Source organism: Protopterus annectens, chromosome 3.part1 (assembly GCF_019279795.1).
Source record: "Protopterus annectens isolate FY-2018-M chromosome 3.part1, PAN1.0, whole genome shotgun sequence".
Classification (NCBI taxonomy): Eukaryota; Metazoa; Chordata; order Ceratodontiformes; family Protopteridae; genus Protopterus; species Protopterus annectens.
The window spans coordinates 1,105,998,810-1,106,023,924 of NC_056732.1; the positions used below are offsets into that span (position 1 = coordinate 1,105,998,810).

Consider the following 25,115-nt stretch of genomic DNA (forward strand, 5'->3'; position numbering starts at 1 on the left):
GTATTTATTGCTGCTGTGGATTTTGGCTTTGCATTAAAGCATTTTTATTGAGGACACCTGGTATCTTGTGTTACTGGACACCATCTTCAAGTGGTTGTTTTTCTACAGTTCCTTGGTTCCACTTGTTTACCCACTGCGATTTTGCTGGTTTTGTTTGTGTGGGTTTGGTGGTGTTCTTGTATCCAGATTTGTTCAGCATTCATTGAGGATGGAAGACAATGGCTCCTCTGACAGTACAGTTAATACTGTACCTTTGGTGAATTTTTCACCTGATGGAAACAAGGATAACAACAGTTTGATGTCTGGTCAACTTACCAAACTTTTGGAACAACAATGTGATCATATGCAGCGTATTTTGGATAGACTACAGATCCCAAGTGCCTGGGGTCACAGGCACTTCCGGTTATGACGTCTACATCAGGGTTAGTCAACGGGAAGTTTCCGGTTTTGGAACAAACAGCTTTGTCTTCAACACAAGTTAGTATCCCTTGTGGACAGGTGACAGGGGAAGCTAAGTCGCAAGAATCAATGAGGAAATCACATTTCAACAGATGGATTAATAATAAACCGGTTATTTTTAACCATAATAAAGTGAAGCAACCTGCTGACATTAACCACCGACTCCAGGACTTTGAAACAAAAATGAGCAAGGTACGAAATTTACAAACTGATAATGTGTACCTTGCCGAATGTATTAAACTAAAGAGGGTCCCGAAGGGCCTTCATATGTATAAATTTCCCAACGGGCTATCCGTTGGTCAACAAGAAGTAGAGGAATTGTTATTAATGTTTGATAGGCATGGTGTAGAGCGTTTACATTTTATTGTTAAAGTAAATAACAACAAGATTAAGAATCTTTTGGATGAGGTGAATGTTTTAAATGATGAAATTCTGAATGATACAAATTTTGCCACCCTTGAGGCCAGATATGACATCATTTTTGATAAAATAGAAGATCATGTTAAGGAGAATGTCAACAGGAAGATGAAAAATTTAAAAAGAGACTAGATAGAGTACAAGTATAAGGAAGCTTACCCCTTCCTAAAAGTTATTATGGGTTAAATGAGTAATGATCAGGAGAGGATAGATGAACAGGACCCTGAACCACCTGGTTATGACCAGAGGAGGGCCGATGAAAACTTACAAGATGATTTTTTTTGATGTCGAGGTAGAAGTGGTGTTTGGGCAGGATTACCCCTCATTAAGGAGGTCTGAGTGGATATTCAACCAAAACAGGAACTGGCAAGGTTTTTTACGGGGGCAACATGTTACCCCCAGGGGTCGAACTCAGAGGAGGAGGAAGAACCTCTGTAACACCCGGAATCAGAACAGGTTCTAGATCTTTTTGAACAAGGTGCACAACCACAAGGTATTATTTCTAGTTTTGGTGGTAAACTACTTAGTTTGAACGGGTTCAATATTTTTAACTATACAAACAGGATAACAACAGAGGACAATTTCTCCTTACTTGAGAAGGGGTTCAGATTTGTTCCAGCTAGAAAACCTGATATTTCTAAGGTACTTACTGATTTTAAACTTTATATCAGGAAACTCAATTTTCAAAGATAAAAGGGAACAGTTTTGTGATTATTCAAGGTTTAAGAAAAAGAGTTTGTACAACCCTCCTTTACACACCACGTTGGCCCACTATGAAAAAATTTGTATGAGAGAGATCTCCCATAAATATAAGAAACATAGGAATAATTACTTTAATTTGACTAACACTGAGATGGGGTTACTCAACAGCCTCAGATTATCTGACGAAATACGAATTATGAAGCCGGATAAGGGGGGTTGGGGTTGTATTGGTTGAGAGAATGGATTATGTTAACGACATCATGAACATTTTATGTGACACAGAGAGATATACCTCTGCTTCTTTGAATGAAATTCACATATCACACAGGAGATTACAGCTGTTTTTAAAAGACAGTTTATATCAGGGTATTATTAATGAGGACACTTTGAATTTCTTGAAGAATGACTGTCCACTCATTCCCACAGCTTTTGGAATCCCAAAGGTCCACAAAAATGTGGACCACCCCCCATATAGGCTCATAGTGGCTGGCCAGAACAGTTCAACGTACCCTTTGGGTGTTTTTGTTGACAGGTTAGTGAAGGATGTTTTGGGTTCAGTTACACAAGTTATCAAGGACTCTTGGGACTTTTTAACTAGGATTAAGCCCCAGTTTTTCTTTGACACTAGTGGATTTTCAGTGATTGACATTGTAGATTCATTTAGTTCAATCCCTCATGAGGAAGGTTTGGAGTTGTTCCATGAAGCCTTATTGGCATATTCTAAACTGAGTAATACAATTAATGGAATGGATCCTTCACAACAACTTTATTTCATTTGAGGATGAGTATTTCAAGCAGGAGAAGGGTGTGGCTATGGGGGCCAGTTGTGCCCCCATTTATGCAAACCTTGTCATGGCCATGTGGGAGAGTAAATACATATTTAATACTGGATTCAAACAAGAGTGGCTTTTTTACGGTCGTTATCTTGACAACATTTTTGGAAATGTGACAGGTCAACTGTGGATAAATTCATGGAATATATTAATGAAGTATGTCCATATTTTAAATTTACCCACACATTTGATGAATATACTATAGACTACTTGGATGTTAACATCACCCAAGATCTCCAGTTAAGGCAGTTTTCATGCAGGGTGTACCGTAAGGCCACCTATTCTAACTGCTTTTTGAGTTACCAGAGTCAACACCCCTACCATGTTAAGAGGAATTTGGTTAGGGGACAAATGATAAGGGGGGCAAGAATTTGTTCTACCCTTGATAACTTGAAAAGGGAACTGGGATTGCTGACACAGATGTTTAAAGCAAGAGGGTACCCCGATTGTATGTTGCAACAGATAACAGTGAGGTGTTGGAAGGTTGGGGTAAGAAATTTGTACCCCTGTTAGGACAAGGAAACTTTGAAGTGAGTATAGAACAAACCACCTCGACTGACCCATAGCTGGCCATAGGCACAGGCCAACTAGGCAGCCGCCTAGGGCACCACTCTAGCAGGGGTGCTTTTCCAGTAAACTGGATGGTATAAATAGACCAGGATGGTGGCACCAGGTGGTGTGGGGGGCACTGTGGAGCCCTTTTGCCTAGGGCACCACTTGCCCTAAGGCCGACCCTGGACTGACCTTCAATTGATGGATACACAGGATTTTCTGAATTCTATGTCCATACAATTTGGTTCATCTGGGAATAAGGTTAAGGACATCTTGTGTAAGAACTAGGTTATTTTGGAGTGTAATAATGAATTCACTCAAGCCTTGGGTTTGGGTCCAACATTTTCTTTTAATGTTGGTAATAATTTAAAAACTTTGTTAGAACATCCTGTTACTGGGAGGAACAATAACGGTACCAAACCATGTTGTAGGTGTAATTATTGCCCCTATGTATTGAACACACGAGAGATCACTTTGGGGGACCCAGTCCACAAAGTTAGGTTAGTGGGGGGGTAACTGTAACACCGTAGGACTGGTTTATTTGTCTGTTTGCACTGGTTGTAAAGCATACTATGTGGATAAAATGGAAAGAGCCCTAAAGAAGAGGGTGTATGAACACTTGTATGCCATTAACACTCACAACACGAACAATGCTCTTTATACACATTCCCTTATATTTGGGTCGTTTTCTGGCTACAAATTTGGTATACTTGAAGTGGTGATGAAAAAAGCCAGGGGTGGCAATTGGGCTAACAATATTTATAAAAACGAGTTTAAATGGCAGCTTCGTTTAAATGCCTGGTACCCACCAGGCTTAAATGACAGTTTGTCTTTAAAACCAATTTTAATAGAGAGGGCTGCTAAGTTATGACATGTTTTTTTTCTTTTTTTCTTTTTCTTTTTTATCATTTGTATGATGAGTGCACTATGTCTTTAAAACTTTTTAAGGTGTTAATTGTACTGATTATTTAACTACACCTGTGTAAGGCAGCAGTAGATTTGATAAAGTCTGCTACGGTAGCAGACTAAAGCGCTTATCCAACAGCTGTGCTGCTTTTCGCAAATTGTATTTGTTGCTGCTGTGGATTTTGGCTTTGTATTAAAGCATTTTTATTGAGGCACCTGGTATCTTGTGTTACAGGACACCACCTACAAGTGGTTGTTGTTCTACGGTTCCTATTATTTCAGCAAATGCTTAAAGGTGCGAACTCTGTTTCGTCAAACATGATTATGTGAAATGGCAAAATGCCGAAAGCACGGAACAGCAATTTTTTTTCCTAGGGAAAAAAATCACTGGGCCATTTTCGGGACTTTGCCATTTCCTTCACTGTAGTGCGATCTCGGAGTTGGTATATTTAAGTAGGGTTTTTTTTTTTTTATTTTTTTTAACGGATCAGCGATTTTTTCCCCTGGGGAAAAAAAATTGTTGATCCGTGTGTTCAACATTTTGCATTTTGGTAGTGTTTGGGTCGATTATATAGCATTTGCTAATATAATATAGACCCTGTTTGGAAACTGGCTTTCCTTCAGATCTGGTGACAAAGGCCACAAAGAGTTGGTCTGAGTTTCTCAAAGTCTTACTTCTGTTGAGAAAGTAATGGAGCTGCCTACGTACATCCAAGGAATGAAGAAATCTTTCCCCCTAGTTTTGTGATTTGGGGCTTGATTTAATGATGTGTCTGTCACCACCTTGGGCATAAAGGAAGGGCTAGTCCTGAGGAAGACTATTTGGATGAAGATGAGGAAGGGTTCCACTGCCATGACAGCCTGCAGCTCAGAGACTCTTCTAGCAGAAGTGATTGCCAGCAAAAGGGCAATTTTCCAAGTTAGAAACTAGGTTAGCAGAAGCAGCTGGTTCAAAAGGAGGCAGGGTAAGTTTTTTCCAGAACAGAATTGAGGTCCCATGGAGGGACAGGTTGTCTGCTGGGAGGACTGATGTCAATCACTCCCCTGAGAAACTGTCTGAGAATGGGGTGAGAAAAAAACAGAGGAAGAACAGGGATATGGGCCAAAATTGATTTTAATGGAGGAATACGATAGGCTCTTGTCAACCAGATTATTCAGGTAGTCTAGGATGATAGGGATATTGGCTAACAGAGGATTGTGGCCCTGCTGTTCATACCAAAAGGAAAATCTTCTCCACTTAGCTGAGTAAGATTTCCTGGTACTGGGACTTCTTGCCTCTTTAAGGATGTCTTTTTTTTCTTAAACACCTTTACTGAATTATCATTTGTGACATAGGTAAATTTACATTTATATAAAAGTAAACAAATTGTATTAACAAGTTCACGTTTACAAACATTATACTTCATGTATATTATTGCTATATAACCTAAGCAACACTACATGTTTGTTTGTGTCTTTCGGCTTTTCCCGGTTAGGGGTCACCACAGCAGAACTCCGGTCCGCTAATGATTGGTAGTTGATTTTTACGTGCCGAGTTACCAGCTCTGACGCACAACCTTCAACAAAGGTATGCCCATTCACGCATGTCTCCACGCAGAAAACGCTAACCGGACAGCGTCTTACTGTGAGGCGACAACGCTACCACAGCACCACCACCGCTGGTCTAAGCAACACTACATAAATTATTTAATTCCTGTCTTTTTTTTTTTTTTTTAACAAGAAACATATTTATTAAACCATAACTTATGACACAGGCAATCATACATTTATATAAATGAAAACAAACCACACTGATACAATCCTAGTTGCAAACATTTTACATCACAAACTATACTGACACACTCCCAGCTGCAGACATTATACAGCCCTTATAATCTACCCAATTATTTTCAGTCAAATATTACATAGTACATTTAAATCCTGCCTTCTTTTAAACATCATTCCTCTCCTGTATGTATTGTTCCCACAATTTCCATTTTTCCTATGTTTGCTTCTACCCCTTTCTAAAGATCTGATTTCCACTTATTTTATTTCTGTTACTATATTCACTAATTCTAAGTACAGTTGGTTTAGATTTTGCTTTCCATTTTCTAGTAATTATTTTTTGGCAGCCAACATATAATAAAAGGAGCAATCCCAAAGGATGTAGCAGCAAACCAGAAACCAATAAAAATAATATAGCACCACACTGGAACATATAACTGTAATACCTGTGGTATAGTCTACATTGCTATCTGTACTTTTTGTAGTGAATTTTATGTAGGAATGACTACAAGGACCTTGAGCAAAAGAATAAAGGAACATTATTATTGTATTAAGAACAAAAATACTAACAACGCCCTATTTAGGCATTCCCTAAAATGTAAGGGGTACAAAAAATTTTTGTTCACAGTTTTAGAACATGTAGTGGTGAGTGTTAGGGGTGGGTCCTTCAAGGATTTTCTAGAGCAAAGAGAAACTATGTGGCAGTTAAGGCAAGGAGCTGACAAACAACCTGGTATAAATGATTCTGCTAACATTAAATGTTTTTTTTTTTTAAATAGGAGATTGAAGGTTTTAAAATGACTTGTCTTTGCTTTTAAAAATGCTCTGGTCTCTGTATCTTTAAATTGTGTGTTTTTTTTTTAATTGAACTCAATTAGTGGCTTGATATATAAGGAGTTGCTGATGTATGTTTAATTCATTCTGATGAAGTCTCTTGGAGATGAAAGCGACAATAAACTGTGGTGTTCGCTAACTACTGGTGGTGTCCTTTATTGTTCGACCAGTGTGGTGATATATTATTTTTATTGGCAGCCAACATAGTTATAGACACAGCAAGGCCTTACCATGTCTAGGCAATTCTGATTCTGTATCATAGCTCAGAAAAATCATCTCCCTCATCACACTAATCTGCACACCCAGCATCTCTGACAGTGCATCCTGCAGAGAATCCTTAAAGTCTGCCAATTCATCGCACTCTCAGAAAATATATTTCCATTTACCTCTTTCTTCCAAGTCACACCTCCATTTGCTGTCTACATGAGTAAAAATTCTCTGGAGTCTACTCTTTAAGGATGTCTTGAACCTGCTTGCTTAGGGCAGGAGCCATCCAGGATGCTGTGGTATTATCCAGGCTGAGAGTCTGAATGTCTGCAGGTTGGGATGCACAATCTTTCCCTTGTCCTGAGTCAGAAGGTCCACCCACTGAGGTAACTACCATGGTTTCTCGTTGGTCAGGTTGAGTAGCAGAGGATAACAGTGTTGTCTGGGCCAGTCTGGGGCTATCATTATTGTCCTTGTCCACTCTTCCCTTATTTTAGAAGCACCTGAGGAAGCACAGATAAGGAGGGGGGGTGCATAGATGAAAAGGTGAGTCCAAGGGAAAGAAAATGCATCTGGATTACAAGCTGAGGACAGGTTGTTCCTGGAGCAGAATCTTTTCAGTTAAGCATTTTGCCTGGTGGCAAAGAGGTCTACCTGGGGAACTCTCCATTTCTTGGCTATGCTGAGAAATGTTTCACGATGGAAATGCCATTTGTGGGTCCATCAGGTGTCTGCTGAGGTGATCCTCTAGAAGGTTTTGAGCACCTGGAAGGTACTGTGCCAAAAAGGTGTAACCCCAGAATGTGAGCACTCTCCCAGACTTGCACTGCTAGGCAAACAGAGAGGGTAGGAGTGAGTACCCTCCTGCTTGTTTATGTACCACATGTCTGTGGTGTTGTCTGCTTTTACTAATAGAATTACTGGTTTCCAATGCAGAATGCTACCAGGCCTTTTTGAACTGCCTGAAGCTCCTTCAAGTTTATGTGCTTGTCTTTGAACTGATTTTCCTACTTTCCTTGGGTTTGGAAGTGTCTGAAATGGGCTCCCCAGGCTGTCTCTGAGGCATTTGTGGTAAGGGTTGCTCTTGGGGTGTGAACCTGAAAGAAGGCCTTGGTTGTGAGCACAAGCTCATGCCCACCATGCAAATTCCTCCAAGGAATCAGCCGTATTTTGGTTGAGAGGAGCAGTGCATGCAGGCACCATACATTTTTGAGGTACCACTGGAGCTTCCTCATGTGTAGCCTGGCCAGGGGGGCCATGAGAATGCAAGATGCCATGTAGCCCAATGCTCTGAGGAACTCCCTAGCTGTGAGGTATTATCTCTGCATGATCTTTAGGAAGTAATGAGTCAGGAAAGAGACCTTGTCTGGAGGTAAGAAGGCCTTTTGTAGGGATGAGTCCAGAAAAGCCACCAGGAAGACGATCCTGGTAGAAGGTTCTGTGTTCTATTTGTGATAATTTATGGTGAAGCTCAGGGAGGCCAATAAATTCTGGGTGAACACCAGGTCTATGTGGAGTTTTGAAAGACTAGTGGCCTGGAAGGGGTAGATTTGGACCCCTCTGGTCCTGCAAAATGTGATTAGAGGGGCTAAGCACTTTTTAAAGATCCTGGGAGTGGAAGACAAGCCAATGGGCAGAACACAAAATTGACAGTGACTGGTAACTGCTCTGAAGCGTAAAAATCTTCTGTGTGATTCCTTTATGGGAACGTGCAAGTAGGCATCTTTTAGATCCAAAGTGACCATGAAGGCCTGTGGGGATATCATGGCTGAAAGCTTTTGAAAAGTTAACATTTTGAACTTTGGAACCAGCAGGAACTGATTGAGGGCAGACAGGTCTAGGATGGGATGTCAAGAGTCTTCCCTTCCTGGGAACCAGGAATAGCCTGGAGTAGAAACCCTTTCCTTTTTGGTGTTCTGGAACTGGTTCCACTGAGCCTGGGAGCACAAATTCTGAATTTGGGAAAGGGCCGCTGGCCTTTGGTTTGGGGGAATGTCTGGACATCCTGAACGCTTTACTGGCTCTTTGAACCAGAGTCTGTAGCCATTTGAAATAATGCTTAGAACCCACCTGTTTGAAATGATGAGAGACCAATTTACCTTGAAAAGGGATAGTCTTCCTCCTACTCTTGTGGGGGGAGGTGGGGGGGCAGACAGACTGGGATGTATGAGTCATTGTTGCTCTTTGCCAGGGGCCCCCTTGCCTGGAAGAGTCTGAAGTCCACTGCCTGGGTCTTTGTTGCTGTTGCCTTTGTATCCCTTCCCTATGTGGCTTTCTCTGCCTGGTTTTGGATTATGAAGGAAAGGACCAATGTTTAGAGGGGTAGTTCCTACTGATTCTAGGAGGCTGAACGTGAAGGAAGTCTCTAACAGTTTGCATGGACTTAGCTTTGCCTTCCATGTTTTTAAGTACAGCCTCAGCTTTGGGCCCAAAGAGGAAATCCTTGTCCAGAGGAGCATCCAGAAGATGATACTTGACATTTTCAGGGGAGGGATTGTTCCCTTAGCCATGAATGTCTTCTAATAACAGAATCAGTAGCTGCAGTCCAGCTGGAAGCTTCCGTAGCATCATAGCCACAGTGTAAGGAATGCCTAGCAACTTAAGAGCTACAGCGACATAGGTCCAGTAATTGTTTGGAAAGATTCTTATCCTCAGTGGTTTTAATTTTTTGGTTCAACTAATCCTGAATGGTCTGCTTGTATTTAATCATGTGGAATGTACAGTTAAGTGCCCTCAAAGCTTAGGTGGCAGAGGTGTAAACTTGTTTTGTCAAATCTATCAAAAGCCCTACTCTCTATCAGTGGGCAGGTTTTTTTTTGGAGGAGCTAGCTCTAGCTCCTTTGGGTCCTGGGGTCACAACCTCTGCATCATCGCAGAGGTTCTTAAACAGATGTTTATGAGAGTCCTGTACCTTACAAAACCTGTCTGATTTTTGATGGGCTGACGGAAGGGAGTCTAGATTCAAAAACGAATAATCCAAGAAAACATCCTCTACAACCTCTACAACTGGAGGTATGGCAAGAGGCTTGTACTTTGGCAGGTCAAGGAATTCCCTAATCCTCTTTTTGGATTGTGGGTAATCCTGGGCTTCCCACTGGAAATGCTCTCTCATGGCATGAAGAGTTTTTGCAAAGGAAATGTCCTCATTGGGGGGGGGGGCAGGAGCCAGGTTTCATCAAAATCTGACTCTTCAAAGGAAGTCAGGGAGGGTTGTTCATCAAAAACAGAATCCTCCTGGTCAGAATCTTCAGCCAATTCAAAAGGATCAGAAAGGATTTCTGGAATAGGGTCCCTTTTTTCTGGGCAAGACTCAGTGGGGGTTGCCTAGATTTGACTAGGGAAATTAAATCTTCAGCTAGCCTAACTAAATCCTGCTGATAACCCTGTGTGAGGGAGCCAGAAGGCCTAGGCATAGACACAGAGGAAGTACCCTTCTTTGGGGTAGCTCTTGGTTTGGGCCTAGGTACATCCACAATTCTGATGCCAGTCTCTCAGGAGGAATGTGCAGCTGGTGTTGACTGATGCCACAAAGGAGGATCACCAGTTAAAGAGCATTCATCGGAAGCAGAAACCTGTAAAGCAGCCCCAGACCCAACTGATGAAACAAGTTCTAAGGCTTTTGCAAAAGTTGAGGGACCCGATGGCATATCGGACTCTGGATGGGTCTCAACAAAGGCCCGTGCCACCACCTCAGTTGTGGAAGGGGGCTGCGAAAGCGCCTCACTTTATTCAGCGATCACAACCCTGGGAGGACTAGCTGACGGAGAGCGATTGTCATCCAAAGCCCTAAGCCTGGGTCATTTTTCTTTACGCCTTTTGTGCTTAGGGAGCTCAGCCTAGGACTGACTGGTGGATGGCATCGGATGGTGAGAACCTGATGCAACGCTAAGCTGCCTAGCTAAGATCTCGGCCTTATGCCTACTAGTCCTAGAGTTGAAATGAGCACAGAAATGGCAGTTAGGCATTTTCTGATCTGGGCTTAAACAGGTGACACAAAAATAATGTAATGCTCGGTGTGGAATCTGTTTACCACAACAGAGCCAATTGTTGACCTTCTCTGACATGAGATAAGAAATGTAGAAAGAGTTTCCCAATGGGGTACTTAGCTTTCAGAAGATTTCTCTTTGGTGCAGAATGGCCGACAGACTGACTGGAACTCTGCTTCAGGCTCTAACGGCAAGAAAAGACTGAAATCATGTTGTTTGCTGTCCCCCTATATACCTGAGCACACTGGCGTTAGTCAGGGTGTTTGCCAGCTGTTGGAGGAGACAGAATTTTTCCCTGGTAGTTGGGCCAGCAAAGGTCTTTGACAGCAGAAAATACTACAAGTCAGGACTACAACGGTGAAACACAAAGAACATCAAAGGTTACCCTGCTGTCAGTTAATGCTGCTGGTATTCTACTACCAGACCCTTATCTCATGTTCCCCACTTTATCTCCATGAACCATCAATATTTTGTCATTTTATTTTCTGTAACAAGTTATGAATTGCTTTGAAATCACTTTATTTTTATATTAACAGATATTAGGTTTGTTAAGATTAGCAAAGTTGGCAGAAAAATAGTACTCAAACTACTGCTGCCAGATACTGACATATGCAGCATTGTCTGGAACACAGGAATGCAATTTTTTTTTTATTTATTTTGCAATTTCATATATGCCACATTGTTATGTTGCTGTAATCTAATGAGATTTTAGTTACTCTTGTCCTTATTATATAACTTTACATTCTTTGTCCACAGACCTCATTTCTGCCGAGTTCTACAATGATGCCTGTGTGCAGAAGAAAGCGACGTGGGGGGGGTTTGAACCAGTGATCTTCATAAGAAAAAAAAACGTCATCAGAGTATCTTAACCTTGTACTGTACCTTATAAATAACAGCTAGACAGAATGATGCACAAACTTGGCCGTACACAATGATCTCCCATCATGCCAGTGAAAATACATGGAAGCTGTTGACAGGAATACATGGATGTTCATAATCTTCAGAATCACAAATGACAGCCAACACATTTCAGTAACAGTGGCTCATCTTTGATGAGTGCAGAAAAAATGCTTTATGGGAAGATTACAACTGGCAGCTGATATTTTTCAGCAGACAGCAGTAGTTACTGAGGAGCTGTGCAGAAACTTCCAGAGGTCTGCAATCCACAACTACCACAAAGGACATGAGATGCATGCTCCAGGTACCCATCAACAGTAAGTACAGTAACTAAAAGATATTCCAAGACAATAATTTTAATAAATGACTTGAAAATGACATTACCTGCTACAGCTGGTTTACTTACTGGAAAATTCCACTTACATAAAAGTAAATTAACCAAACATTTTTCTAAGGTCAAGCAAATAAGTAAGTAACTAGCACTGGTAGACCTTTTAGCAGAATCTAAAACAAAGCTGTTAAAAAAGGGATAATTACCAGGGCATAAAAATATTGCATAATAACCTTAAGAATCAATCAGATGAGGTTTTAAAGGATTGAGAAGAGACTGGATACGCACTTTACAAGAAACAAACTGGTAATACATGTATGACTCCCAAAAATGCACCAAAGTCTAGAAGATTTTGGATCTTTGCTTGGGAGTGTTTGCACAAGGTATTTTTATACCCAACGTCAACTTCAAATAATTTTTCCTCATGTAGACTGCAAATGTTAGAGGAGTGATGGGGAAGAAAGAGGGAATTGGGAACATATATTTTGGGAGTGTAATGAGTTGGCAGATTTTAAAAACTCCCTGCAGACAACTCTATCAGAAATACCGGGTGAGCAAATTGATATAACTAAGGAAATTATTTTTTGAGCTATGATACAGAATCAGAATTGCCTAGCCATAGTAAGGCCTTGCTGAGTCCAGTTATGGTATCTGCCACAAAAGTAATTACTAGAAAATGGAAATCTAAGTTTAAACCATTTGTGCTAGAAGTAGTGAATATGGTAACAGAGCAAAACAATTGGAAATGGGATATTTAGAAAAGGGTAGGAACAAATTACATATTAAAATGAGAATTGTAGGAACAATGCATACAGAATAAGGTTTTGCAGGAGGAATGAGATTTAAAGAAGGCAGGATTTGAATGAGCTATGTAATTAATGTTTGACGGACAATGACTGAAGTAACATATAACGTTTGAAACTAAAAATATGTCAATATTCAGTATGGCTTGTTTTCATTTACATAAATGTATGATTGTCTATGTCATAAGTGATAATTTAATAAAAATGTTTCTTGTTTTAAAAAAAGTCTATAAGCATGTAATCGACTTATTGAGTCATACCTGATTAACAAAACCATGCAAAATAAAACAATGAGATGTACCTTGACCTTGTTTAATCGATCAGGTACTACTTCACAAGACAGAAGAAAGTATTTTCTCTGGTAAAGGTTTACTAGCTTTTAAATCAAGAATTCTGGGGATTCATATGGTACAAACACTATGAAAGAAGACATTCCCCCTTTCCACTTACCTTCACCATTGGCACATATTCCTCTGGTGGTGCTGGCTGGATTTTACTAGACATCTCTATCACAGCCTTCACCAATCCGGTTACATTTTCATACACCTTGTCGTTGGATCTGTCCAGATTAGCTGTTGGAGGAGGACTGATCTCCTGAGGCTGAATCTGAAAGGATAAAATAAAGAATAACAATGATATTTTAATTTCAACCAGAGTATTCTGCAAAGATAAACACCCTTATTATGAGTGCCAGAAAACATTTGAAGTAGTCACTTCTTACTTTACTCATTAAAAATGGGTATTACATTTTTTAAGTACTTGAACTTGATCATTTGGCTCATCCAATATGAAGAATTCCAAATAAAGATTGGTAACTAAATACAAAAAAAGCCAACAATACAACTAACCCACAACTACCGCTACAGCTTCACGAATGGCAGAAAATGATAATGGTTCTTGCTATTGCTTGTTACTTCAGATATACAACACAGCATCCTCTTTGCTGAATGATAATGATGGGGTTTATAAAGCTGAATGTCTGTTAAAACTACTACACTCCTACGAATACTATAAAATCAATCTCTAGTAAAAGTTTTAGTGTCTAAAGTGTTGGCCAGTAGTAAAACACACACATGACACACATGATCCAGCTTTTACAGGGCCATGCTTCAAATATTAGGTTAACAAAGCTACTGTTTAATATCAAAACTTACCACCCTTTTCTCTAGCTACACTTATCTGTCCTGACCCTTCACCACATAAAAGACTTTATTAAGCAGGTAGGTGGATTGAATTGGTTGACAGAACCAACGGACCTTTTTCAACTAAGACCCCCAAAAGATATAAGCATAAGAAGAAAAATACATTTACTGTGTCATTTTACTATACCTGCCTCTGGAAATGGATATGAGTTTAAAAAGTTCATGCTACATGTCATTACAACCATATCTGCAAACTGTTATTTTCCTTTAATACTGTTTATTGGAGGGCTGTCATCCTCATTAATCCTCTCCTTCCTACTTTAAAGCAAGATACTTGGAGGTACAAATAGTATTGATGGAATATACAGTTTGCAGGTATGGTTGATCAGGAACATGAAACCTGCATTCCAGAACTTCGGTTTAACAGTGATGTAACTGGTGTCTAGTCTTAAAAAAAATTATTTGGAGGGTAAGAAATTATTTCACCTTTATGTATAGAAAATCCTCCACGGGTCATATTTTTCCAGTATACACACACTGCAAGACTACTATGTCCTAATGGGCCTAGCTACCAATATAAACAATAAGGAACTGACCACAACCATATGTAGGTTCTTAGGTTAGTACTAGGTTATCTGCTCTTATGGTCCACAAGATCAGATAGCCTAGTATAGGCCATCTGCTCTTGTGGGCCATTTTAAGCCTAGACAAATTTTGCATCCCAAGGGTAAGGCTCAACCTCTACCTTGTGTTTACAAGACAAAAACCTTATCCATTATGCTAACTCCAACCCACATGAATTCTCCATTATTTTCCTGCTGGGGTGCATACATGCACTCAGACGTGATACACAAGCTGCTAGTCTATACAATGTTCCTATCTTCAAGGCAGGGGACTTCTGGTTTTGTTTACTTTACATGCTGCAGTCTGGAATATCCTTGAAGCATTACTATTCCACAAAAAACAAATGAGGGAAGGTGCTTGTTAATGCTAAGGATGCCCCAATAAGACAATGTATGCAGGAGTTTAAATGGTATACCACTTAAGATGCATACAATACAATCTGCACGAACACCTCAAAACACTTGCTGCACTTCTAAGTTCTTCAGGTTCAGCCCTGTTAGGAAGTATGAAGCCTCATAATGATGGAGCAACTAATATGCTGCACACTCATTAAATATCTTGCATTTATTTTAATGCTGGTTAACTATTATTTTTTGCTTTTACTTCTATGAGATTATTTCCATTTCTGAAGGAGAACAAAGATGTGTGTTTCCACCAGCTAGAAAAGAAAAAAACAGAAAAACAGCATCACTGAGGCCTCCGACAGAAGAGAGAGTAAAAAAAGAAAACAAATTAACAGAATAAATATGGTTACAATGACAGGTGTATTGATGTTAGATTCTAGAAGTGTATATAATGAAAGCTGGTATTTTGAATGCTGTATTTGTACAAAAAAGTGCAAACACTGCAAGCAAAAAAGAAACATGCTAATATGCAGCCCTCAAGTCTAGGGGGTTCAATGGTTGAGGCTTCCTGCAAAAAAATGCCTCAGCAACACTGCACTGAGTTTCAAGCTTCTCTGGTTTCTTTTACAGCCACATATTTATGTTTGCAATTATGAGTGCTGACCAGATACAGTGAATTTTAATCATGCAGCTAGATACGTGAAACGGTCATTCTCATCCATTACCAACCACAAGGCAATGGTTTAATATAACAATTTAGTGTAACCAATCAACCAGCATGTTTCTGGAAGGCGGAAAGAACCTCCAGAGAAAATCAACACAAGTGCAGGGAGAACATGCAAAGTCCACCTAGACAGAGATCAGAGATCACAAGTGAACCTTGAACCTTGGACCCTGGAGCTGTGATGCAGATTTTTAACTACTGAGCCACTGTGCTGAGAGACATGGACTGCAATGCTGACAGATGGATGCACTATGCATTCCACGAGATTCTAGAGAGAGATGATAGAAGAGTCGAAACCAAGATCAACAGAATGGCACAAAGGAGAACAAACATCATAGAAGTCCTATATTTTCCATCTGGTAACCAGGTGCTCAGGTGTAAGGTAAGATAAGGACAGAAAAGAATCTAATTAAAAATATAACGGAAGCTGAACTGAAACAGAGGCTGATGAATGAATAAGAAGACAATCATTCTTCATCAAGTCCAAGTCAATGAGAAGAAGGTGGCAGGGATATTGAAATAGTCACTGGCCAACTCAAATCAGGCTACAGTTAATCCACCATCTCTAGCAAAACACTGTACTGTGCTGTGCTACAACGAGATCTGGGATTATACGATGGACAGCAGCCTGCTAGGAAACATCATGGAAGTCCTATATTTTCCATCTGGTAACCAGGTGTTCAGGTGTAAGGTAAGATAAGGACAGAAAAGAATCTAATTAAAAATATAATGGAAGCTGAACTGAAACAGAGGCTGAGGATTGAATAAGACGACAATCATTCTTCATCCAATCCAAGTCAGTGAGAAGAAGGTGGCAGGGATATTGAAATAGTCACTGGTCAACTCAAATCAGGCTACAGTGTAATCCACCATCTCTAGCAAAACACTGTACTGTGCTGTGCTACAACGAGATCTGGGATTACGCAATGGACAGCAGCCTGCTCAGAAACATAAGAAGTAATTTAGAAAGGTGGCAGGAACTGAGAAAATGAAGTTTGGGGCTACATCAAGGAGGGAAGACATGGATAGGGTTTTGCATCACGAGAACAATGATTTATTTTTTGTCTTTCTGCCTGACTGACCATTAGCCCATCTCCTCCTATCAAGTCTTTAATCCATTTATTCTCAATCCAGTAAGGTCCCTTTTACTGGATGAGATAAGAGCTTACTGGAGGGAGCCATCATCCACAAAGGCATGAACCTGATTAATGCCCTACTATGCTTCCTCAATTCTGCCAGGGGTGGTGATTTTGGGGAACTGCAACCTCATCCTAGAAACTTCAGGGACTTTTGTTGTTTACTTTATGTGCTGCAAACTGGACTATATCTGAAGCACTAATATTCCACAAAAAAGGATAAGGAGAGATATGCTTGTTAATTCTAAGGGTGCTTCAATAAGAAAGGGTGTGACCTAATATAAAAAATGTAAAAATGAAACTAGTAAAAAAAGCAGACCCGAACCAGGAGAAACATCAGCTTTAATGTAGATAACCACACTGACTAAGTGCTTTCACCCACAATTGGGCTTCATCAGAGTCAGTAAACAGTACAACAATAATCACTTAAATACTCATTAACAGCAATAAATCACGTGAATACCTAAATACATTTAAAAATTGACCCATCAGCATCTTGTTCATTTAGCTCAACCATAGTATATACTAAAACAACAAAGATGAATACATTAATATATTTGTTGAATAAATAAATGTCACACTTGTTGAAAAAAAACTATAAAGCTACTGCATTTAAAATTCTGTCATAAAAATGGGTAATCATGAAGTATATGTAAAAATGTAGTGTGCTTTATATAAACTGAGATTTGTGTTTTAATACACAGGCTGTGGAAATACTATCATTAATGCCTGGTACATTAGATGCATCCAGGCGTAGCTGCCACAGACATTCCCTAACTTCCAGTAAGGTTTTTAAATCTCCCCCAAAATCCTTCTTGGGTAACTTGTCAATCACAAAAAATAAAAATTTTGTAAAAGTAGCACAACTCTTACTGTGATTAAATAAGGGCATTGGTGGTTTTGTTATTCTTAATGTCCCTACTATTTTCCAATATGCGAAGTCTAAGTTTCCTTGTAGTCATCAAAACATAAAATGCGGTACATGATAGGCATGTAGCCACATTGACAACCATCTTTGTATTACAGTGTCCTGGACATCTTAGTGTTCATCCATCATGCTTTTAATTAGTATATAAGTGATTACTATTGTACTGTTTACTGACTCTGATGAAGCCCAATTGTGGGTGAAAGCGCTTAGTGTAGTTATCTACATTACAGCTGATGTTTCTCCTGGTTTGGGTCTGCTTTTTTTTACTAGTTTCATTTTTGCATTTTTTATGGTTGTTTCTTGCTGCGGACTCTTTCACCAGAGTGGAGCATTGGCTTAACTAGCTGTGCCTTGAAGATTTTGTGCTGAAAAGCTGTGCTAGTTGGTATTTCTTGAACTTTGAGCTGAATAGCTCTTTTACTGTATCTCTCTGACTACCATTTTGTTTACTGGGTCTTGGTCTACAATTTGGAGTATACTGGTACACACATTTTGAGCAGAGAGGCTGTATAGCACAGTAACGGTTGAGTACAGACATTGTGGGGCTGAACAGCCTTGTTCACATTCTGGTTTTGGGATCTACACACCGACTGAAGCAGTAATTTTTGCCATATAGCATGCAGTGATGTGCGTACTGAACAGAGTGGTTGGGTGCGCCATAAAGGGTGGTTGCACTTGCTTTCCATTGTCGAAGAGTTGAACTTTTTGTTTTCTTTGGGTGACTTGGACCTTCAGCCAAAAAACTTTACAGTCAACACATCACATTGGGACACTGAGCTGGTAAGCTGTGCAGTTACTTGTCATGGACTGCTACACCATTTTTGAACTTTGGTAATTTCAAGTGGATTACCCTGGGATATACAACGCACAGGTTATGCACTTTGCAGATCATTTATCTGCACTGTAAATCGCATAAACTCTTGAATTTAGTACTGTAAAGCTCAGTTTCCTTCCTTATTAAGTGTGCTTCACATTCTGACCAGAGAAGCATGTTGGTTCCATCACGTATTGACTTTCTAGTTTGAAATGAGAAACCGGGAATTCAGCTTATGTTGCATTAGCACAACAACTTTTTAATTTGGTTATACCTTGACTGATTAGGTCCGTTTTTTTTTTTTTTTTTGCTGTGAACTCTACACAAAGAACGGACACATTTTTTTTGAGTTGTATAAGTGGTGCAATTCTGAGATGTGGATATTGTAGAGTTGAATTATTTTTTTATTTTTTATTATACATTATTATTTTCAGTGAAGCATAACATTTAAACGAAATTGTTTATGAGGTGAGAAGTTGCCAGTGATTTACAGGACAAGAATTTTTGTATTTCAGCATTGTACACTTTTTTAGTGTTTATTGGTGATTGATACATTGAGCGGAGAAGCTTTTTGGATTGTATAATATGGTTATCTTGATACACTGATACTGCTCAGTGGAAGAGTTGTTCTTTTACTTATAGAGAATTACATTTACGCAAATTAGATGGAGCATTTAATAGCCCAATATACTGATTTATCTCGACAAATAATTTCTCTGTTGCAAGCAAATGACCATGGAAATGTGGGTGACAATAGCAATGTTACCATTTGTAGTTCACAAGCAGAATTGCTCATCTACATACACCACTAGGCCCCTCTGGGTTTTCCAATATGAGAGTAGGGGGTAGAGATATGAATGGAGATTCTGGTAGGCCTGGGAGATGGGGGAGCCATGAACCAGTGTTGCCAGCAGCATTACCTGACTTGGAGACATTATTAGCTCCACCTGTATTACCTAATGGGTTAGTCTTTGTGCATGGTTTGGGGTTTTGGTAATTTAAATTCTCAATTACAATTATTTGAGAAGTTAACTAAGAAATGTAAAATACTTCAGATAGATGATGCATTTCTGGAACGCTCTATTGAGTTAAACCAGGTGCCAAGGGGACTTAGAGTTTTTAAATTGTCCATGGGTATTCAAGAAAACTCTGAAGCATTTCAGGAATTGCTGGTGTTATAGGACTGTACAGGTATGGATTTAATACAGATATGGATAACACAGCTAAATTAACTAAATTAAAAAGTGAATTGTTGACTTTAAAACATAGTATTTTCAATGATTTATTGTTTGAAATCAATAAGGCATGATTTGATAAAATTTTGATGGACATGGATACATTTGTTAAGAATGGTCTAGAAAGAAGGCAAAAGAAAATTATTAGAGACACTTTAATAACTAGAGACCTTTAACGAGAAAAGGGCATATCCCTCCCAAAGAAGGGGTATAAATATGGGTGGGGACAATGGTTATCATGAGACTGTTAGGGACTCCAGAGATGAACTGGGGGTTAAAGACTCCAGTGATGAATTGGGGGTTGTGCAAACAGATATATGTGATAATAATGATGTTTTTTAGACAGTTCACAAACACTGAGGCGTTCAGACCGGTTAAGGAATCTGGTGCAATATCAGAGTTATGTGGACACGAGAACCCCGGGGTGGCAGAATTACCAACAAAGGGGGAGATCAACATCAAAGGCGGTACAATCAATGGCACAACCACCAGGAGAATTACAATACCTAGATTGTTCCGTATTATTTAGTGATGAAATGCAAAACAACGTTTCCACAACTGAGATGCTTTCTTGTAACAGTGATGAGTTTATTCTTGATGAATTTAATGATGTTGATTGTATTAATAGTACAACTAATTTTAAGTTACAGGGTGATCATGATTTTAAAATTTATAATTATTTTGACTTTAAGATTATTGAACATCATGTCAGTCTTCTTAAAAGAGGTTTATCGTTTGTCCCCACTTAGATATGAGATAGGGAGACTATTGATCAACCTCAGATTATAAACCAGGCTTCTTAATGTAAGGTTTTTTTTGTAACAATACTTCTCCAGACTATGATAACAAACATATAAGACTTAAAAGAAGTAGTGTATTCATTCCACCTTACAACCCTGCTGTTATGATTTTTGAGCGTCTGTGTGGTGTACAAATACGTAGATGTTTACAACGAGAAACACTATCCAACAGTAACCTAACTACAGCAGAACAGTTTTGTTTAAAAGAATTGTCTTGTAGTAACCAATACAGGGTTATGAAACCCGATAAAGGTGGAGGGGTCGTTGTTATGACAAACATTGACTATGAATGCAGAATGCGGCTACTACTAAATGATGTAGAAACCTATGAAATGATATCAAAATTTGATGTGCAAAGTGCTTACACGAAAATTGATTGGTAACTGTATGAATATATGTGTGAGGGGATCATCTTACACAATGAATTTAAATATCTTTCTGTGGAACATCCCATCATTCCATCAATATTTGGTATTCCTAAAATCCACAAGAATGAACACTGTCCGCCATTTAGGCCTATTGTTGCAGCCATGAGCTCAAAGACTGAGACCCTTGTGGCCTACATTGACATTACATGCAAGAGCACACTGGATAAATGACCATATATTTTGAAAGATTCGTGGCATTGCTTGGATTGTATAAGGAATACCAATATTGATGTCAATGAGGAATTTTGGTTTGTGACGGTTGATGTTTTTGATGTTGTGACGGTTGATGTTGATGAATTTGTTTTCTGTGATCCCCCACCAGATCGGGTTGGACATATTCAGTAACAGTATGACGAAATACAGTGATTTACACCACGTTAAGAGAAGCCTCTTGACAGAATTACTTGAGATGGTATTTAATAATTAGAAGTTATGTACTCACCATAACGTTCCATCTGAGTAGGTGTATTCATTTGTCTGCAACCTGTGGGTTATGGATCCGATATCGGATCCGAACCGGCATGGTTTACCAGCTATGGATCCAAGCTCTCAGCTCCTCCCCTCACCCATAATGCCCTGCTCTACCCTCATGACCTCAGATCGAGTTTGCCAACAGCAAGAGCACCCTGAAAAGGGTAACACATAATATGCAGGAAACTGAAAGGCCAGGGGGATAGGAGGGCGGGATGGTTGCAGACAAATGAATACACCTACTCAGATGGAGCGTTATGGTGAGTACTTAACTTCTAAATCTGAAGTAGGAGATTCATTTGTCTGCAACCTGTGGGACAGAGTCCCCAGCTACCTGAATCTTGGGCCATCATGGAAGGATATTCCGAGCACCGCTGAGCCAAATGATGCTCTACCCTAGATGCAAGATCCAACTTATAGTGGGAAATAAAAGTATGAGATGAAGCCCACGTGGCTGCTGCACAAATATCATCTAGAGGAATCCTAGCCTTAAAGGCTGCCGAGGTAGATACCGACCGGGTTGAATGGGCGTGTACACCCTCCGGTGCGGGCCTTCCTGAAGCTTGATAAGCCAATAAGATACACTGTGAAATCCAGCGAGACAGAGAAACCTTAGAAATTGGCTTGCCCAAATTAAATTTAGCAAAGGAAATAAACAACTGGTCGGATTGCCTATGACCAGCCGTTCTGTTTAGATAAAATCTAAGTTGCCTGTGAACATCTAAGGAGTGAAGCTTGTATTCACCTTTGTTTTCATATTTAGGAAAGAAAACAGGGAGGTTAATGGATTGATTAATGTTTGCTTCAGAAGCTACTTTAGGAAGAAAGGACGGGTTGGTCCTGAGGTAAACACGGTCCGGATGAAATACCAAGTAAGGAGGTTTAGCTGATAATGCTTGGAGCTCTGAAACTCTCTTGGCCGATGTAATGGCTACTAAAAAGGCTGTCTTGAAAGACAAGAATTTGAGATCCACCGTAGCTGTTGGTTCAAGGCGGTCAAGGCCTGGAGGACTAAGGAGAGGTCCCAAGGAGGAACCGCTTGGTTCACAGGGGCCTGAGAAGGAAAGTACCTTTAAGGAAAATTTTACACAACTTGGCTGACATGAGTGGACTAGAGTCATGACCAATGTGATAATGAGAAATTGCCGCCAGTTGTACTTTGACTGTGGAACTGCTGGCACCATCATTAAAAAGAGTGGTTAGAAAGTCAAGCACTAAAGGGAGAGGAACCGTGAAGGGATTCAGGCCTTGCCGCTCCGCCCACAAAGAAAACCGCTTCCACTTGCTGCGGTAGACTTTCCTAGTGGACGGTTTATGAGCTGCCACCAGGATAGCCTTAACAGGTGACGAAATACAGAGTCCTGATCAAGAGTGGAACTGGAGCAGCCAAGCGGTCAGCTTCAGGTTGTCCAGGTTCGGAGGAGATATGCAGGATGGGTGGGATATCAGATCCGGAATGGGATCTAGAATCCAAGGAGGATTCACCGAGTGAGACCTTAGAAAGGGGAACCAGATCTGTCGAGGCCAAAGCGAGCAATGAGAATCATTCTGCAACCCACCCGAGAGGCTTTCTGAAGAACTTGGAGCATCAGAGGCAAGGGTGGATAAGCGTACAGAAGACCGGGTGGCCAAGCATGCACCAGAGCGTCTCTTGGAGAACCTCCTGGAGGTATCAGAGCGAAAAACTGTCGCACTTGGTGTTTGAGGGAGAGGCAAAAGATCGCATGAAGGAGTTCCCCACCGTGCGAATATGCGTTCGCTACTTGAAAATTGAGAGACCACTCGTAAGGGGTCAGAATGGTGCGACTGAGCTTGTCCGCCAGGATGTTGGACCGACCGGAATGTGCGTTGCTATTAGAAGCGGTTGGTGGAGATTGCCCATTCCCAAACTCTCATGGCTTCTCGACAAAGGGGTAAGACCTTGTTCCCCTTGCTTGTTGATGTACCAGACAACAGACATGTTGTCCGATTGAATCGCAATTGTTCCCAAGGGAAGAAAGTCCTGAAGTGCTAGCAACGCTAAGAGCACTGCTCTCATCTCTAGAACGTTGATATGCAGTAAGGTCTCTGAATCGTTCCACGTGCCTTGGACGGTCCGGCCCGCAAAATGCCCCCCCCACCCGAGGCGGGAGGCGTCCGTGGTCACCGTGGCGAGAGGGGGAAAAGCACAAAATGGGCGGCCTCCGTGGAGATCTGGGGAGTGAATCCACCACAGGAGGGACCGCTTGCAAGCCTTGCTGATCGCAATGGGATGATGCATAGGGAGAGCAAGGTATGACCATTGTACTAAGAGAGTCCACTGGAGGATGCGCATATTGAGCCTGGCAAGAGGAAGAAGTGCTACAGCAGACGCCATGGACCCTAGAGCCCTCAGGACCAACTCCGCCGGAACAGAACTTGAGTGGAGAATGGCCCGCACCTGGAGCTGCAGATTTTGAACTCTGTCCGCAGTGAGGAAGGCTTTTAAACTCCTTGTGTCTAACCTGGCCCCTATAAAATCTAAGAGCTGTGTGGGCGCCAGGTTGGATTTCTTTGTATTTATTGTAATGCCCAGAAAGGGAGCAAGATGGAGAAAGGAGTCTCAGCCAATAGTAGTAGATGCCTTGTTGGGGCAGTAAGAAGCCAGTCGTCCAGGTAGGGGAAGACCTGCACCCCCTGAAGCCTCAGGTGGGCCGCTACCACTGCTAATACTTTGGTGAACACCCTGGGGGCTGTGGTGAGACCAAAGGGAAGGACCCGGAACTGGTAGTGACTGGCTCCCAGCCGGAAGCGGAGGAACCTCCTGGAGCGCCTGTCCATCAGGATGTGGTAGCACGCATCTTTGAGGTCTATAGAACACATCCAGTGATTTTCACCCAGAAGGGGGAGAATAGATTGCAGAGTGACCATTCGGAATTTTTCCTTGGGGACTGCCAGGTTCAAGAGAGAAAGGTCTAGAATTGGTCTTAGTTCCCCCGTCTTTTTTGGCACTAAAAAGAACCTGGAGTAGAACCCTGATCCGATCTGGTCTGGGGGGACGGGCTAGATGGCTCTTTTCTTTAGCAGATGGCCAATTTCTGCCAAAGCGGCCTCCCGTTGACCGGGTGGAACGTCTGGGAGGGACTTCAACTTTGGTAAGTGACGAAAAGGGATGCGGTATCCTCTGGATATGATTTGGAGAACCCAGCGGTCTGATGTTATGGACTCCCATGCCGCTAGGTGCCCCGACAAACGTCCCCGACTGCCTCCAGAGTGGAGCAGCTGGGCAACCCCTCAGGGTTGCTGTGCGGGCCGTTCAGAGAAAGGTTCTCTGGACCCGAAGTTCCTGGGAGCCCCTCTGCCTCTAGGGCGGCGTCCTCCCTGTCCTCCTGTGCCACGGAAGGACTGGTTGTCCGGAGCAGGCTGGGATTGCTGCGACTTCCGGAACCACATCTTCTTCTGACCCTTTTGGTTCCTAGAGTAGGGCCTCTGGGGTGCAGAGAAGCGGATTCCGACGGCAGACAGCGTCTTCCCGTCTTTCTCGCTCTGGGTCAAAGTGTCGCGAACGGTTTTGCCAAAGAGGGCAGAACCATCAAAGGGGCGTCGCAAATGGCGCTTTGAAGGGCTCAGAAAAATCGCAGTGGCGAAGCCTGGCCTGCTGTCTAGTGACTAGGCCTGCCCCTGCGGCTCTAGCGGCGCCTTCCGTAGCATGGGAGAGTAGCCGCATAGAGGTATTAGTAACTGATCTAAGAGTGGCCATGCGGGTGGAGTGCAGCATTTTGTCCTCCTCCGACATGGACTCTGGGGGAGATGCAGCGTA

The 25,115-nt window shown here is 41.2% G+C and overlaps 1 protein-coding gene across 13 annotated transcripts in view; it reads right to left on the minus strand.

Annotated features, from left to right (window-relative positions):
• The window catches only part of PTK2 (protein tyrosine kinase 2), a 4,250,095-nt gene that overhangs the window by 103,804 nt on the left and 4,121,176 nt on the right, over window positions 1–25,115 (minus strand). For all 13 annotated transcript variants that reach the window (XM_044067250.1, XM_044067257.1, XM_044067247.1 and 10 more), the window contains one exon: window positions 13,142–13,297. In XM_044067250.1, the coding sequence (XP_043923185.1) occupies window positions 13,142–13,297 (156 nt within the window). The remainder of the gene's footprint in view (window positions 1–13,141; window positions 13,298–25,115) is intronic.